General features: G+C 39.3%; 1 protein-coding gene across 3 annotated transcripts; it reads right to left on the bottom strand.

Annotated features, from left to right (window-relative positions):
• Positions 1–407: 407 nt before the first annotated feature.
• On the bottom strand, positions 408–19027 carry zdhhc7 (zinc finger DHHC-type palmitoyltransferase 7). Of its 3 annotated transcripts, none has more exons than XR_005693144.1 (9): positions 18861–19027; positions 17802–17888; positions 11847–12197; positions 9433–9557; positions 9114–9210; positions 4857–4938; positions 4152–4282; positions 3415–3720; positions 408–3264 (listed from the first exon to the last, which is right to left on the bottom strand). XR_005693144.1 is itself a non-coding variant. In XM_040011452.1 (8 exons), the coding sequence occupies exons 3-8, from the start codon at positions 12189–12191 to the stop codon at positions 3538–3540; spliced, it is 963 nt and encodes a 320-aa protein (XP_039867386.1). In that variant the 5' UTR covers positions 12192–12197; positions 17802–17888; positions 18861–19027; the 3' UTR covers positions 408–3537. The 3 variants fall into 3 exon arrangements, 1 of the variants encoding a protein (XP_039867386.1); XR_005693145.1 differs by having other exon boundaries at positions 408–3061; XM_040011452.1 differs by having other exon boundaries at positions 408–3720.

The following is a 19027-nucleotide window of genomic DNA, read 5'->3' as shown; positions in this document are numbered from 1 at the left end:
AGACAAAGTTAGAGAAGCACGTCTGAGATGGTCTGGACATGCACAGTGGAGAGATTGTGGAATATATTAGACAAAGGATGCTGAATCCAGAGCTGCCAGACAGGAAGAAACGAGGAAGACCACATAGAAGGTTCAAGGAGGTAATAATGAAGGCCATGCAGAGGGTTCGTGTGACAGAGGAGGAAACGAGGGGTAGGGTGAGACGGAGCAACCCCTAAAGGAAGCAACTGAAAGATGATTTGCACACTGGATCTGCATCACAAATGACTTAATATACATATACTCCATAATGTATGATGAAAATCAAAATCCACTCCAAATTCTGCCCAACCTCACACTTGCTGAACTGCTTTAAGCAAATCAGGAGCACGTGAGCATGAGTATGACAGGCAATTAATCCGAGTGTATAGCTTTAAATTAATCAAGTTTATTATGTAAAAGTATGACATTAACAATATAAGACATCATAAGATTATGACACCATTAAAAAAACTTGAATAAAACATTCCATTTATATATTGTTAATAGTAACCTTTATACTTTGCTTGTAAAGCTGAAGGACTTTTGTTCTTGAAGAAACATTCTCTCAGGAGTGTAGGACACAAAACTTTCACAACTGTTCATGGTGATATTAACGGTAAATCTGTGATCAAACACCCATCCTGTTAAGAACCATTACGACACAACACCAAATTCTCTCTATCCTTTATATTCTGCAGGACTCTGCTTCAACTGCCAACTACTGTGAGGAGAAAAAAAAAAAAAAAGCATTGACAGAATAGTGTTGTATTGGTTTAAGCATCTTTGCATGTTGTTCAACATTCAACTTCCTGTGGTGATTGTAGCTTTTTAAAGTCATACAGCAGAAAGCAGAGATTATCAGTGTAGTCCTTCAGCATTCATCGAGTCTGTTACCAAATATGAAAAAGACATGAGACAGTTTAAGAGTTCGGTCATGGAGCAGGACGTCTTATTGTCAAATACTTGACCATATCAATCTTGCCCAAATGATACCAATCAAATTCAAATGCTTTGACACAGCAATATCAGCAATTACTTTTGTTTTTGTACCCACAACAACTACAACTTACAGTTCAGCACTGCATTAGAACTGTTATTTCTTTTGATATTTGCCTCTAATCTAATGACATAATAGTTTATTGGACTCGTCATCATTTCCTGCAACACATTTATTCAGCTGCTGCATGATTAGCAACATATATGCGTGCAAAACTAAACAATGGGAATTTTAGTATTATTTTCTGGCAAATTTTAAACTTCTTTCAGTTATAAAAAGGTTCATTTTCTACTTTCTATGAAGCTTAACTTTTAACAGTTTTCAGTTTTTAGCATGTTAGGGACTTGTTGAATGTTCTATGATCTATATATAGTGAAAGTAAAGCAATGTTTAAATAGGAAATATATGAAATCCAGCAGAATACAAATGAGAAATGAGGCCAGCATTAAAATAATCCCCTGATATTAATTAGCTTTCAGTGCTGTGACCCTTCTGATGACAGTGCTGTCAAATACCATTCTAATGACAGCATGTTTTTCAAAACATTACAGCCATAGAGCATCAGATATTATTTATTGTAAACAGTGGACACAGTTCCTTTTCTTAACGACCACAGATGAAAACAAACAGCAGTAATATTGTTCAGCAAGCAAATAAATTAGACTTTAAGAGTCTAGACTTGACAATACTTTGATAATACCAGCCTGTGCATCTGGACTTGACTGTAAACTGCAGATTCGAAAAGCCACATTCATCCAGTGCCAACAAACTCGTTAGTTAGGCAGAGTGAAGTTAGGAGAGTGGCAGCCACAAAATTGACATTTTCAAAAATCACAATATCTTTCAATCTCAAAAATTCAATTGATTTGATGTTTCAAAGGCATGGCAAAGTGTTCTAATAACACTGGGAAAGTGTCTGCTGCTGTCCTGCCACTAGATGGTACATGCCTGAAACTTTTGCAGTAATAGGAAAAAAGGCCTCACAAGCCTCTGCTGAGCTCCCCGAGACCGTATTAAAGCTCGTATAGTGAGCCTGGTACCTCAGTCTTTTTCGGCAAAGCACTCTTTTTAAATCTACAAGCTGACTTCACAATGGAGCTTTGCACAGTCGATCAGAATGTGAAAACAATGAGCCAAAGGAGGTTGTGCTAACGTTTCAAACCTTCCTTTTCAACTCATTGTTACACACGGTGGCCAAGGAGCATGTAAAGTGACCATGTCTGAGACTCTGCTCTGTCTTGAGGGCTTATAACGTTGTTTTTTTAGGGTTTAAAATGCTGTGAAGACTTTTCCGATAACTTTTGTATATAGTAAAATTCCTACTACACAGAAGTTCCCTCTGATTTCCCACACAGAGGTTAAAAACAAAACAAAACATGAAAGTATTAAACAACGCAAACTTAGTAACATTTAGTCTTCGGCCTAATTCACTTCATCATGAAAGCACAGCCATCAGTTGTCCTGTTGTTTAACTGATTGCAGAGATAAGGAGATGTTGATCAGCATGTAGGAGTGATGGAAATGGATACACATACACAATTATTACAAAATGTTTTGTCCAAATGAAGACTAGCAGCAGTCGTCTCCTGTGAGTCATGGTCATCTGCTGAGGTGTGCACATGGTGATAAAGCTTCACCAATAAATTTCTTTTAGCTCGAGTAACCTAAACAACTTTATCCCGAGGACCCCCCCCAAACAAAAAACCCCAAAAAACAACAGAGATGAAGAGATAGAAAAAGCCATCTCCTAGATAAGAATGAGCATTGTGTTCATGGTAGCTTGTTAAGATGATTAAAGCCTCATTTCCAGACTAAGATGCTGAATGAAGCCTTATACATGCAGCACAGTTCAAACTCTAATGACCACTGTGCTCCATAATCAAGCTTTTTCCTCAAGTGTCATGTAAGTAGTGCATGTCCTTGACTGTGAATCCCTTGTCAGTGGTTCTCTTGTCTGGGCCAAAAGAAAAATAATTCAAGCACTTTCCATTTCGACCCACTTGTGTGGCTCCAGTGATGATGAAAGATGTTGTTGATCCATCCCTCAAAAAAAAAAAAAAACATTCAAAGACTTTTCTCCAATCTCATGTGCACAGCAAACAAAACATACTCAAGTTGTGTCCCAAGGTGCATTAGTTGAGTTCAAACAGCATCTTGGATGGTGGGGAATAAAAAGACTCACTTGAGTTACGTACTGCATGCGTTACCAAACAACACAAACCACATAGCTCCTCATTTTGCCCACCCTGCAAAAAAAAATCCAGTTGTTCATCTGATTTGTGCAAAGCAATATCACATGTGTTGGATCCACATCAGCATGTGATAGACAACACAGACTCTCAGTAGTGATTGTGATACACTTGGGTCCCATTACTGCAGAATGTTTTGTCACCTACTCAGGAAAGACGCCGCCGGAGGTTCATGGTAGCTCCAGTCGAAGAGGGCATAGAAGAAATCCTTTTTTTCCACCACACCAGACACGGTGAGGTGTCGGTGAGTTGCATCAGTCTGCAGTCTTCTCAGACAGAAAACTCAGAACCACCACGGCGACCGTGGGTCAACAGCATTAGGCGCCGCAGACGCAGGCCTGTGAACGGATTGCACCACAGCAAAGATGGCGAACCCCCAAATACAGCTTTCATGCCATCCCATCTCATGCGACGCTCCCAAGTGGGTTTCTCGTTTTTAAGACGTTCAATTTCCTGCAACACATTTGAACCCACCAGAAAGGAAAGATCCTCAATAAGTTGTCCATTTCCTTTCCCATTAGCATGCTAACACAAACATTTATGCAGAGATCTAGAACGAAAGTCACTGCATATTAATTATACTACTATAGCTAAAGAAATTTAATGTACGCCTGAACAATGTCTCAGCTGATTATTTTATAAATAATATATCACTGCTATCTCGGTACACAACCTTTAGGTGAATTTCCTGTGACTTTTACAGATTAAAATTAATGAATGATCATGATTACCAATGAGATGACATTGCTGAGGCAGGAATATGACACCGTAACAACTTGATAAAATTAGTCTAATTAGTCTATGACTTCTTTCTTCGCTTCATGCACATTTAATCCCTCCACTGCTGAAAGGAACAAAGCTTGCGTGGCGCAGTAGATACTGACCGTCTCGTCATTGCAGATGGAGTGGATCTGCGTACCAAACATTACAGCTGTGAAAGTGAGGAAGAGGATGGCTTCGAGACACAGGAAGATAAGCAGCAGCACAGACACTCCCGGAGAGAACTCACTGCACTCTGGTTAGAGGAACAAAGTTAGAGGTTTCAGAGTGCGCTGAACAACTGAGTAAAACAGAATATAAAATGCCAATCAAATAACAATACATTTAAAATAGGACAGATTCTAAAAGGGTAAATGTCTTCCCTTTGGGGGTTTAAAAGTCACATAGGTCACTGGATAAAATCTAGTGCAGACATTAAAATAGTCCCTTTGCTACAATAAAATTGCTACGGCAGATTGTATTTTTTTGGGAGGTCAGTATTATCCTGTAGAGACAAAGAGAAGCTAGAATTTGAAGAATGAAATATTATCTTCATTTTCCGGTTCACTCTTACAGACAGACCCACAAGGGAGCGGGAAGTGATGGATGACAGCTCAATGTTGGCTTTGCCGCACAACTTCAATGACTTGTGCAGAGCAGCTGTTCTGACAACAGGATAAAAATCTCTTTCATTTCCATACTCTGCTTCTTTTCTTCATGTCTCTAAGGAGTTTCAACCACTTGTACTAATAGTTGTATTTCTGCCTTAAACTGCATGTCTTTGACATCATGTGTTCATGTTTTTGAAAGTTAAGTTAGAGAAGCCTTACCGTTCCACTGAAGTTTAATACATGTGAAGAAGTGCATGCCACTGAGGCCCAGGGCATAGGCAGAAATCAAGGCTATGTACATCTATGGAGAGATGAAGAGAACAAAAAAAGTCACATATACAAAACAAAGAAGGTAAGCAAAACCACTCACAACCCAACAGTTTACTGACATTCACTGGAGTAATGTAGCCTTAAACTATAAATTTCACATTCACAAGTAGAGCTGGGCCAGATCATACCGTTCAAGGTGATACCGGTATAATGTTGGGCAACGATAAGAAAATAAAATATCGAGATAGAATATGGGTAAAACGCGCATGCGCAGTGTCTTTGTTTTCATACGCACATGGCAAAAAAAGCATGGCGGCGACGGAGAATGAGAAGGGCGAAAACGGATCGATGAATGAAACGGATGAACCAGAATTGGTTTGTAAAAATGCTGCAACTTCAGTGGTGTGGAACTGGTTTAGCTTTCGTCCGTCAGATACACAACAAAGCACTATTTTTGGTAGAGCATGCTAGCGGGCCGTCGTTATTACCGTGTTTTTTGGCACATACGGAACACTTAAAATCAATCCTTTGATTTTTCTGAAAATCGACAGTGCCCCTTATAATCCCGTGTGCCTTATGTATGAATTCTGGTTGTGTTTACTGACCTGAAAACGATTTTATGTGGTACACGGCGCTCGAAAATCTGTCAAATGTTTTAGTACGACTTTGCTAAGCTACGAAGCCCACCGCTTGATGGATTGTCGGAGCATTACGGCTATCGTAGGCAGGAGCATAGGAGGAGTAGGAGGAGTATACATGGTTATGCTGAGGATATGTCAGCCAATTTCCACTGGAAATGCCTTTTGGTTAAACTGTCAGCAAGGAATTTGCATTTGCACTGTTAAATTTTTATATAACTTTAATGCACATAAAAGCTGCTTGTTTAAGTGAAAATACATTGATGTTTTTTTTACACTAATAAAGTTGTGCAGATGTAAAGTTTTTTGTCTAGTGTCAATTATATCGTCAGATATATCGTTATCGCAAATTTTCAAATGTATATCGTGATAAATATTTTTGGTCATATCGCCCTGCTCTATTCACAAGTTTAAGTATTTAGACTTAAAAACAAAAACAACTTTTTATTTTAACCCTTTAAAACCTGAACCATGAAATAACTGCCAGGAATCTTTAACTTTTTGATAATGGAGTGTTTGTGGAACCTTGCCACCTGACCTGCTCTGCCACCTGAGCAGGTCAGCCACTAATCAGAAGGTCGGTGGTTCGATCCCAGGCTACCTCCTCGCTGCATGCCAAATATCCTTGGGCAAGATACTAACCCCATGTTTGCCTACTGGTGGTGGTCACAGGGCCCAGTGGCGCCAGTGTCCGGCAGCCTCGCCTCTGTCAGTGCGCCCCAGGGCAGCTGTGGCTACAATGTAGCTTGCCATCACCAGTGTGTGTGAATGGGTGAATGACTGAATGTAGTGTAAAGCGCTTTGGGGTCCTTAGGGACTAAGTAAAGCGCTATACAAATGCAGGCCATTAACAATTTAGACAAAATATATACAAATTAGTGGTGTTAATACATTAAAAAAATAACTAATCTCAAAATTGTCTGTAATTAATCGCGATTAATCGCATTTACTTGATCCCGATTACTTCATTTTTTCAACTTTATATTTAAGCTTGTAACAGACATTTATCCAATATAATGAAGTAAATGCAGAATAAACAAATAATCTATACTTAAATTCAAAGAGAATTTGAATAGTTTTCTTCAATCTTTTAACACAGGTTCTACCACGTGTTAATTGCATTAAAAATTTTTAACCGCGTTGACCGTGATGGCGGATTAATGTGTGTTAACGCGTTAATTTTGACAGCACTAATACAAATATTTGAAATTTTAATCTGCATATATATATATTAGGGGTGCAACGATATTCGTATCGATATTGAACCGTTCGATACAGTGCTTTCGGTTCGGTACGCATATGTATCGAACAATACAACATTTGTAATTTATTTTATCAATTTTCCTTCTGACGATGCTGTCTGTGTTGAGCGCTCAGTGAATCTGTGTTCGACTACTCCGCCTAGGCTGCACTGTCGAGCGCAGATCCACTGAGCGCTCAACACAGACAGCATAGTCAGAAGGAAGAGCGCAGGGCAAGCTAGCGAGACAGAAGTTAAGCTCTACTTGCAACATTCAGATCTGGCGTTTGGAATTATTTTGGTTTTCATGTGACGTATGACCCTGAAGGTAAGCGAGTCATGGACTAAAGTAAAACAGTATGTTGGATGTGCCATGCAATGCTCAATTACATTGGTGTGAACTAGTGTGTTAGCGCAGTTAGCTCGTTAACGTGTTTGCCGTCTAGCCCCATGCACGGAGCGATCGGCGGTAGCTCGTTAACGGAGATTTGCCGTGTTGTGGCGTTAAGGTCATTTCAACGAGATTAACCTGAAAGCACTAGTGGGAACACAACGAATATGACTGCACATTTACGCCGACATCATCCTAGTGCAAAGACAAGTGGAAGCAGACAAAAAAAAGCAAGCATGCTACTAACTTTAGCCGAGTCATTTAGACAGCTGTTAGCACATGATTCTCCTTATGCTGCTGAGAATATAGCCCAGAAGAAGCGGATAGTATAGCTTTTATTTTGGAAAGAGCCATTTCTCTGTAATAAACTCTCTTTTCCAAAGATGAGTGATTCCTCAATCAGATACAGGGCTTGCAATATCGCTAGCCCGACGTCCCGGAGCTAGCGATTTTTTTCAGTCGGGCTACCAAAATCTATCTCTTCCCTGCCCGTCGGGCTATTGTAGGAAAAATATATGTCAATGCTTTTGCATTCTTTCAGAAATGTAGCTGGGTAATTATGTCATTGGCATCGGTGAGCCACTGTCAATATGTGACATATTGAAGTCGCGTTTGAATTTGCGCTTGTTTTTTTGCTTTCACTTTGCAATCGTGCGAACTGTGTATAGAGAGCGACAGCACTGATCTGTGAGTGATGATAATTTGTGCACCAATTCCTCTGACATTGTCTTATTAATCGTTAGCTTACTATGCAAACATGACAAGTGAAATCTCCCGCAGCAAGCTTAAACATGTGAGAGGTTGATCGCGCAGAGAATCGCTGAGCTTATGTGAGTGAGCGTGTAAAAGCATTTCAGTTCTGCTGAGCCAAATAAGACAGGTCAGGGTGAAGAAGTGACAGCCAAAGAAAAGCTTACCACAAAACGGAGAAGTTATGACAAATCAGACTATAAGGCAAAAAGAAAGTGCAGCTTTATGGTTTCATGGACAAAAGAATTTCTGTGGCTGCAATATGATGAGCTAAATAACCAGGGCTGCACATAATGGTCCGCAGGTGCGCATTCGCTGTCAAAATAAAAAACACGCACAAGGGTTAGGGTTAAATTTAAAAACTGTACTTTTGAGTTAAAATATATATTTATAATTTTAATAAATGACAAATTAAAAATGCATGAACATTTTTTTTGTATCGAAAAAATATCGAACCGTGACACCAAAGTATCGAACCGAACCGAACCGTGAATTTTGTGTATCGTTGCATCCCTAATATATATATATTTATGAGTTTTCATTTATATCACATTTACTACATAAACCATATTTTTGCAATTTAGTCATTAAAAATGTGTCATGCAATTTATATCCTTTTTTGAGGGTTAAAAAAAAGTCACGCTGATGATGTAGAGGTCTCAAAAACTCACAAAAACACATGTATCAAATACGATATGCTGGGCTTTAAAGGGTTAAATGATGAACCTGTGTTTCCACAGATAACTTCTCCTTTATGGCAATCTGAAAGGAAAGTTAACTATGACCTTGTGCCACTCAACCATATATGACAGCTTTATGTTTCTGCCCTCAAAAAATTTCCAGTCAGCACACGAAACCAGAAAGAAGTGCTGATGCTGTCAAGAGAGTCACAGATGGCCATGAAAGCACATTTAATGTCGGCATGTTCCTGCTGTGGGGTGCATCTCTACTGAGCTGAGCTGCTTATTTGATCATGGAAATGAAGCAAGTGGGAAGACTTTTGCAATATCTCCCATGTAGTACCAAATAAAATATAATTTATGTATTTATTTAAATTTAAAATGAGTGGAAAACAAGCAATTTTCTAAGAGGATTAAAAACAGTATTCTCATATGTAAAACGAGCATTTCTACTTGCTTTGTAACTTTAACAAACAGATTAACTCACGACTGCAACTGTGTACTTACAGTGAAAAGAACAAAGAATCTCTGGTTCTTTTCTCCCACACAGTTATTGACCCAGGGACAGTGATGATCCATCTTCCTGATGCATCGTTTACAAATACTGCAGGCAGGAGAAAGGAGAGTTTAATTCATGACAAACTGACTGCTAATGCAAATGTAATCAGCTACTCTGTTTGTCCTTTCATAAAATATGTTTTTAAGGAACATTTTTCCTGCTACAACAAGCCTGTGTATTACTAAGTCACCGAGTCTGAATGTGCTTCTGTTCTCATTACATGCTACTCATGCTCTGCCTGCTGCGTATGCATGGTGTTAGACTGACCTGCAGTGGTGTGCCCTCTCAGGCTTGATGCTACAGCACTTTGGGCACTTGTAGATGACCTCGCCAGGCTTCAACTGCAAGCTCTCCATATATTCCTTTGTTGCGTTACCCTTGGGAACTGCGCCCTAAGAAAAAGGGCAGACAGAAAAAGAAACATGCTATTTATTAAAAAGATCCACATAAATGCATTATGCTGGGGTCATTGAGAATTCAAGCATATACAGCAATTCACCCACTGTTCCTAATGTCTCTAGGCTGTGAGAGGGGAAAAATACTTTAATTTAAAAAATAAATAAATAAAAGGAACAAAATGTCTACTTGTACAAAGTAATACAAGTAATTAATCCTAATAACCCAAAATGGCAATAGTCCAACTGAGACACAAACAGATGCATTGGTTCTTATTCACAACTTTTCTATTCTACTTGAGGACTCACAGCTTTTTCTATACACTATGTCTGACTCACCCTCTCACGCAAACATTCACACAAGCACACACATCAAGCATTCACACACATATTCACACTCTGATGAATGCACTGGGTCCAACTCGGGGTTCAGTATCTTGCCCAAAACCATTTTGGCATGTCGACTGAAACACCCAGTGTGTAACTCACACTTAAACTCAAATACACAGATGACCTTAAGACCTTGAAAGTACAGCTGAAACTCCAGTTTCTCCACTACAGCGTACACTTCTGTGTTTTACTTGGTGGATTTCAATTAAGCATTTGTTCAGGAAGGGCCACTGGGCTGGAGGCACCAGTGGGGCTGTCACCAGACATTTTAGTTTCTTTGAGTTAGAATCAGTTGACATTTCAACAGCAGCACTAACAGTATTAGACGTGCAATCCCCCGACACATGACTTCACTGTATTTAAACTATTCGCCAAGTATTAGAAGCAAAGTCAGTAGCAAACCAAATTAAAAGTTGAACATTTTTTTTGAAAACCTCAAATGCTCTTAACAGATTAGAGTAACAAGCTGACAGAAATTCAGTTCAGAAGGCTGCACTGTGCTGCTTTCGTGCACAGCATCCACTCACACACTACCCCTAAGCTTAGTGTCCCAGATTACATCAGTGAGTGACTCCAAGTATCACTGTCAGTGATTTTTGGTGTAAGCTTCACTGTCAAAACTTCTACTGCAGTAAGACTACTATACAAAGTCTGAGCATCATGCCACTAGGGCTGCCACGATTTGTCGACTAGTCACGATTACGTCGACTATCAAAATCGTCGACGACTGATTTAATAGTCGACGTGTCGTTTGAAGCTTTGTAAGATCGCAAAAGACGCAGAAGTAGCAGGATTTAAGAGTGTAATAACGGACTGAAACAGAAGATGGCAGCACTGCATGTACAAGGATGCCAGCTGCCGTTAAACCCCGAAGAAGAAGAAGCAGCTGTGTCCCAGAATTCATAGCGCGGCCCAGCTTAGTTTCCAACAATGGCGGTAGCTAGTTAGTTTTAATATTACTCTTATTATTCTTTCTGGGTCACAAAATAAACGTTTAACATATTTTCAGGCGAGAATGTAGCTGTGTAAACCTCAAATATCGGCTCAGTTTATCAGGACACCACATATTTTCAAAAGCGCTCCGACGTTTTCGGAGACGTCTGTTACCCACTAGCTCGATAGCTAGCCGGGGGCTAGGTCACTAGCGCCGTGAGAACACCGGACTCCCAGCAAATTGTTTTCAAACCCACCGCCGTCTTTCGCGACTCAGGTTAAATATATATGAGTCACTTAGATAAATTAAAAATGTTGTTGTTTGGCTTTTTTTTTTTTTTTTTTTTTTTTAGTATTTTATTTGTTCCTGAGTAAATCGGTTTGGCTGAGATTAAAGTTATAGTTTTTACACAGCTGAATAAACGTAAAGCAGACAGCTGATTATCAGAAGTGTGAGATGCTGGAGAATATACTCCGGTGTCCTGTTATATTTTAGATAGCAAGGAGTTTATTAAACTTTACCGAAACAATCTGCAAATTTCATTAAAATTGAATAAACTATCATCTTGTCTTTATTTTTAGTTAGCACCTTAAAAGCTTAAAGCTGTAAGCTAATGATAGTTATATAAGAGCAGATGCTGCTGGTGCAATAAGCTGTAGTTTTACGTCCAGTGGATGATGATCTGATTAGTCGACTAATCGCATAAATAATCGGTGACTAGTCGACTATCAAAATAATCGTTTGTGGCAGCCCTACATGCCACACATCTTTATTTCATTAAGATGATTTGATAGCTAAAACACCAAAAATTTAGCTTGCAAAATTACAACAATAAGCCAGGTTCTATTTAATATTTGTAAATGTTGTTTGTTTGCAAAAACAAATAACTGCCATCAGACTGAAACTCTCACACTTTCAGTGACCTTTGCCTTCTCCACCCTTACTGTAATAAACATACTTACCGGGTCAGTCAGCATGGTGCGCAGGTGCGAGGCCAGCGCAAGCACAGCCAGTGAGTTGAAGGTAGCACCATTCAACAGCGAGTACCAGAAGTTCTTGGCAGGCAAAAGCATGACGAAGTTCACAACAAATTCAGCGTACAGAACCAGGAACCAGGTCATGGTTGCACACACCATACCACAGCTGTCCTGAATAAACCACAGAGTGCGGTTTCCTGCTGTGTGACCCACATGTGGACCTCCAACCATCACTCCGGCTGCAAGGCTACCTGTCTCGACATCCGCACCTGCTGACAGCAGCGGATGGTGCTGCTCCATATCTCGTAATCTGTGGTTTGAAGACTGCATTCTGCCCTAGAGAGAGGAAAGACATTCAAACTTAGTAGCAGTAAAAGTAATAGCAGTCAATCAATAAATACGGTTTAAACTAGAATCAGTACATCAAAGAGACAAATAGTAAAATGTTTGGGAAAAAAATGAGGAGTGTGTGTTAATTAAGAGTTCTACAAATAGCATCAAACAAGAATGTAAGGTACTTATTCTTAGGTCATGATTATCTGTAAAATGACAACTAAACCTTAGGACAGCAGTGATTATAACTAGTGATCAGAGTGCTTTCCAAAATAATTTGAAATCACATAATCAAATCATTTCTTAATAGTTTATGGCAACTTTACAAATTCAAAGTTTTGGACAAACGTCTGATGCCAGCTGACACAAATGGGGCAAAGTCTGTATATGATCAATGTTGCTCAACCCTGGACTCAACCCCCTCAAAGCTCAGGGCCTGTTGAGCCTTTCAGCATGATTCATTGGCGTGCTCCTCAAGGTCGCAAGCGAACATTCAGGATCAGCTGGGGAAACTATCTCCACAGCTTCAGGATAAATCAATGGCTATTCTGGTACCTTTAGGAAACTGATCCTACAGCTGAGCTACATGTTCAGGAGAAATAAAGGCTAATAATAATTTGTGGGCCTATTTTCCTTTAGGCTTGTAGGTTTTGTGTTAAAAAAAGACAAAACAAAATAATATAACAAAGCTTTTTAGATTCTGTGGTATTTAAAAAAAGAGAGAAAACAAAAATCACACAGCCTTACTTTAAGGTCAAATCTAGTGTTTCTACCATTGCTGGAACACTTGAACCACCAAACACTCAAACGGGAAGAAGGAGAAGAAGAAGAAGAAAAACAATTCCATCCATCCAGGGTCTAGCACCCTATGACAGCATAACTGGGGGGAACTGGGGCAAACTTTGTCTCACTTGTGGCAAGGTTATATGATGCCGTCAACTATTTGTACCTTTCTCTCATCACCTCAACTCCACACATAACACACGAGTGAGGAGGTGCACTTGCATTGAGACAGAAGAACAACAGGGAAAGGAGAAACTTGCACATCTGGAAAATTATACCAATATGCAGTAGCCTAATGACTCTTACACTGAGCTGTTATGAGACTAGTGCAAATAAATTGCTGAAAGAATGACTCCAAGGAATACAATTATTAATTTAACATTATTATCTGATCAGTATACTCAGTATTGGCATACGCCCAAAGCCAAATGGAGACGGGAAACTGTGGGATTGATGCATCCTTAGTGCACATGAGTGTCTGCTTCACGTGCCTATATACAGAGGAGCAGAGAAATACAAATGAAAAGAGTTAACTCTTAAAATAAAAGAACGGATCCCATTTTAAAGGAACAAGAGGAATAAAAAAATTTAAACAATGTCCAGTTTTCACAACAGAATACATGCGCCCCTGCTAACCAAACACAAATATTAAAGGCCCTTAAAGTGATAAGACTCAGCCAGAAGAACAACCTTGCACAAGGTCTTGCCACCCCCACCAATCTTACACTATTTCCTCATTACCACGCTACAGAATTGACTTAAGGTGAATAGTAGAGGTGCTTTAGCTGCTTCCTTTAGGTAAGCATTTAAATAAAATGAGACAGGAGATAGGATGGTGCAAAGCTAAGCAGTCAGTCTTGTGCAGAATTTCTGATTAGACTGTCTTTGGAATACCCTGGTGATATTTGCTTGTGCTTGCACCTTCAACACCTTTCCATGACAGTGACTTTCACTGAAGTTGCAGTATGAGGTTTTTACCCTGCAGTGTTGAAAACTGCCTTTCTGGCTGCCAGAAAACAGACATCCTCTTTCTCTTTGGGAGTTCAGTTCAAGCCCCAAAGTGATTTCACGGTAACTGGTTCAAAATAATAGAGGTGTTCTGTAAAATCTTTGTTGCAAGGTGACACTTTAGTAGTGCATGTTTCACAGTCTGTGTGGATTGTCCCTTTTGATAATATGGGAAGTTATCTATATTGTTACACAAGAGTAAGTGCTAGAACACACAAATTCTTCCAAACACTTTCTACATGGATAAAATCTTACGTCACGCAAGCTAGCAATATGTAACTTGCGCAAACAACTGGTTCAGATAGTAAGAGTGGTCAAACTGTCTCTGCTTTAACATATCTTAGCTACAGATATAGTGCACAAAACAAATGTTTACCATAAGTTTGTATTTTTTAAAGGTTACCTTTAACGACATACCTGTCTGATTATCATGCCCTTTCAGAGACACACTGTTTGTGATGGAGTGACGTTTTTGAAGTTCAAATTGTGAAAAGAAATCCTAATTTTCAGTGTGCAAGCACAGAAGTGGTAAAATTGCCACTTTTAACCACTCTTGTTAATTGATGTTCCTTTCATTCAAGAACAATAGTTTTTTCTTTTTTTAATCAGAAGTGTCAGACACAACAGAAGAACATATACACGTTTGAACACGAACTCAGAAAGGTAAATGTGCTGTGCTGCTTTATATATTATTTCAAAACACACTCATGTCCCCATACACACATTGTGTCGTAACTTGTGTGTCTAATCCACGGGTGTCAAATATAAAGCCCAGGGCCAGAATCAGCCTGCCAAAGGCTCCAATCTGGCCAGCTTGGCAGCTTTGGAAAATATTAAGGAGGACATAAATATGGGGCATTTAACTGTAATTTCACAAGTTTCTGTAGCTCTTCTCCTGAATACCTCATTAATAACCATTAATACTACATCAAAGTAAATAAATAAATTAAATTACAGAAAGTTTGTTTTTTGCCATCTACTATAGAAAAGTATGTTTCTTTTTCCAGTAGCTCCAGAATTTAAAAAAAAATTCATTAACTGATTATATAAAAAAGGACATTCTGTCAAATAACAAAATCCTCTCGTGTTATAATTGAAATGTAGGTTGGGCAATATGATACCAGAACTTTTTTGGCATTTTACACACTTATTTCTTACAATTTAATCATCCCAAATAGATTTATTTAATTTACTACAGCAGCATTTTTTCATTGTGAAGAAAAACTGGTATGTATGGTTTATATTGAGATCTTCTTTTTCACATTAAAATATATCAGGGACTAAATGTGTAGTTAAAGTTCTTTACTAGGGCTGCCACAAACGATTATTTTGCTAGTCGACTAGTCACTGATTATTTTTGCGATTAGTCGACTAATCAGATCATGCATCCATTGGACATGTGACTTATATATCGTGTTTAACCTGAGTAGCGAAAAACCGCGGGGGGTTTGAAAATGATTTGCCGGGAGTCCGGTGTTCTCACGGGCTCTAGTGAGCCTTGCCCCCGGCTAGCTATCCAGCTGGTGGGTGACAGATGTCTCCAAAAATGTCGGAGCGCTTTTACAAATATGTGGTGTCTTGATAAGCCGAACAGATGATTGAAGTTCACACAGCTCCATTCTCGCCTGAAAATATGTTCAAAGTTTATTTTGTGACCCAGAAAGAATAATAAGAGTAATATTAAAACTAAGTAGCTGCCGCCATTGTTGGAAACAGGAATATGCTGAGCCGTGCTATGAATTCTGGGATAGGTAGGGCCATACGCCCGACCCATCCTTCAAATCTGGGGAAAAGTAGAACACATTTGTCGGCTGCATTTGCAGAAGTCTTCGAATTTGGAAAGCCTTTGTCGCGTCGGTGTAACGTAATCGGCCTTAAAATGCGGGCACAAGAGGATGCGGTTCCTGAATTTGGACACGGCTACGATATCGGAAACTGCTTCTTCTTCTTGGAGGTTTAACGGCAGCTGGCATTCTTGTACATGCAGTGCTGTCATTTTCTGTTTCAGTCCGTTATTACACTCTTAAATCCTACTACTTATTCCTGCGTCTTTCAGGATCTTACAAGGCTTTAAACGACGCGTCGACTATTAAATTTGTTGTCGACGATTTTGATAATCGACGTAATCGTGACTAGTCGACTAATCGTGGCAGCCCTATTCTTTACACTGACAAAAAGGAGAGTTTCACTGGTGCAGCCCACTATAAGATCAAAGAGAGCTGTACGTGGCCCGTGATGTAACATGAGTTTAGCATCTCTGGTCTAATCTAATGAAACTACTTTGTGCATATTGTAACCCTCCAAATAAACTACAGCAGTGCATTTTTTTCTATATTGTGCAAAACAACAAAATACAGGATGTCTTACGTTAATAAAATTCTCCACGTTTTTAAACCTTGTTTATATATAAAAACTATCTTAAAACAAAGGAAGTTTGTTATCAAGCGACCAGAGTGTGAGGCACGGAACAAAAACAATAAACCACAAATAAAGCTTCAGTTATGAGATGACTGTGTGTGTCGCTGAATTTTGCACTTCCTTCGTATAGATAGACTGCAATATTTCATATAGCAAAGCTGAGCTACTGTTTCCCACCCAGTTATAATGGGTATAACAGGAACTGAAAAAGTCAGCCCAGAAACTGATAGTGACCGACTGTCTAGCTCATATACATGCTTCACTTCAATTAATTACAATGACAGGAAAAACAGTTTGTTCCAGTTGATGAATATACTGAGGAAAAGCTGCTAAATCACCAGCAGTCAGCTAGACTTGCTAAAAGAATAACTCACTCACTCATTGCATATTCCCAATACCACTGGCAACATTGCATTTGTATGTTAAGAAGTCATGCTGAAGTTTAATATCCACAAAGCTGATGCCATTAGGACCACAGGCCAGGTGAAGACAGACAGCATTGCCAGTAGACTGTTAAACTAAATAAAAACAAACAAAAAGGAAAATCACCATCCTAAAGAGGACAAAAAAAACCGCTCTTGCTAGTTTAAGGAGTATTGATTTTTCCATTGTCAATAAAGAGGAGGTCCATTAAAGCCGCAGCAGCTGCTGCTGCTTGTCCAGCTGTCTGCCCTTCCCAGTCAGAGGGCACAACACAACAGCCACCAACTGTCCTCTCTCCTCCTTTTCCTATCTTTGTAACCAGAAACAGCACCCAAACTCTATCCTGCTCAGATCACTTTATGGGACTCTAGTCTTGAGTCATCACATGCCAACAGGGATGTAGCAGTTCCACCAAAACAGAAACCAAGATCACGATGCAAACGTCGACAATATCATCTCGTGGTTCCATCTTCCTCTACCATGATATCCACGTGCAGCAGTTAATGCCCGTTTAAAAAAGCTAATCCTGTTAAAATCAGACATTATCTGATTGAATTATTGAGTTTAATTTTTGTTCATGATCCAAAGATTTCCCCCTGCTCTTTCCATTTCTTTTTTGTTACTCATCCCCTCTAATAAAATCTGAGGTTTGTTATATCCACCACACGCTAAGCAAGAAAGGAAAATATATATTTATATATAAAAAAAAGAAGATTTACTTAGTTATATTACAACTCACTGTCACATTTTACATACACCATTAGAATTCAATATTGCAGGTCAGATTCGCTATTAACGATTGAAAATACCATAAACTAAACCAGTTTGCAAGTGAATCAAGCAAATATTCTCTGCTGATCTGAATGTCGCTTTTCATCAGCCAAAACCAAGAAGTGGAATGCAACTTCTCCAGGTTTTGCATAAGCGACAAACTGGTGGCACAAGGTCCTTCCTCTGTTTGCTCTTGTTACATACCTAATATGTTCCAGCTTCACAACAGCATGCTGTGGTGTGCACCTCCTGGGCCAGCATTCAGGATGAAATACACATGTGGACTGCTGGCTGAAAAAGACAAAAGGCACACAAATATTTGTTCAGTTTCCACAGAGTGTAATGAACTAAAGTTATTATTTTTATTTATTTATTTATTTATTGTGACCGGCCATAATTACAGATTGAAGAAACCATTTCTGTCTATTAGTTTATACATCGCTTAATTTCCTTATAGCAGAATGAGAGTATGTGCCATCTATATTTACAACTGTTCTTTTACTTCCAGGTGGCACACCCATAATTAAGGCAAGTCATGGTGATGAGGTGACACTATAAATATAAACAGTAACATTTTTTTCCCCGAGTTGGTCAATCAGTCCTTCTCTGTTTGGATCAGCTCAATGTGGTCAAACTATAGTAACACTAATCAAATACACAAATTAATAGACACGGGGGAAAAACACGACCAGTTCCTCAACGTTGATACAAAAAACTAACCATGTAAACCTTTACAAACCACTTTCAGCAACTCTTTAAGAAACTAAACTGAAATGTAAAGGACTTTTTACTGGTTTTGAACTAGTTTGACCAGATACATATTACTATTATTATTATTATCAGGGGTCTTTAGGCGTCTCGTCACTCAAAAAGATTGTTTAGAGGTATGACTGATCAGACCACAAACCACTTTCTCATTGATCTTCCGCCATCAGTGGAACTCGTCGTACTAGTATAGGTATCACGGACTATCTGTCTGCCAGCTAAAAGCATCAACTGGGGTCGATCTTCAGATCTACAATACCTGCAGAGGTCGTGACAGAAACTCAACACTTCGACACACGCACACAGACACAGACAGACACACGCGCACGCACGCCAGCACGCACCGCTAGCCTGACAGTTCACATGCAACCGGGATGGCTGGTAAATCTCGCTTGCTAACAAGCCACTAAAATAAGCTAACGCCGCTAGCATGCTAACACTGTATACGAATGACGAGTGAGAAAACAAAACCTTTGGAGTGACAGCTAAATTACAAACCTTAATATTCGTCATGTATTTTCCTGGGAACTCTGTCTCAATACATTCTGGCGTAGCGTTTCAGCTGAACTCTTAACCCTCAAAGCAGCTGGATCTGCAGCAAGCGACACATCGTTTGAACAACGGGCTGAAAGCCACCAGTAACAACAGAGCTTCCGGGGTTCGCT

This window comes from Simochromis diagramma, unplaced genomic scaffold (genome assembly GCF_900408965.1).
Source record: "Simochromis diagramma unplaced genomic scaffold, fSimDia1.1 OVJJ01000603.1, whole genome shotgun sequence".
Taxonomy (NCBI): domain Eukaryota; kingdom Metazoa; phylum Chordata; class Actinopteri; order Cichliformes; family Cichlidae; genus Simochromis; species Simochromis diagramma.
Note: the sequence above shows the minus strand (reverse complement) of the source record. Positions and strands in the feature narration are given on the sequence as shown.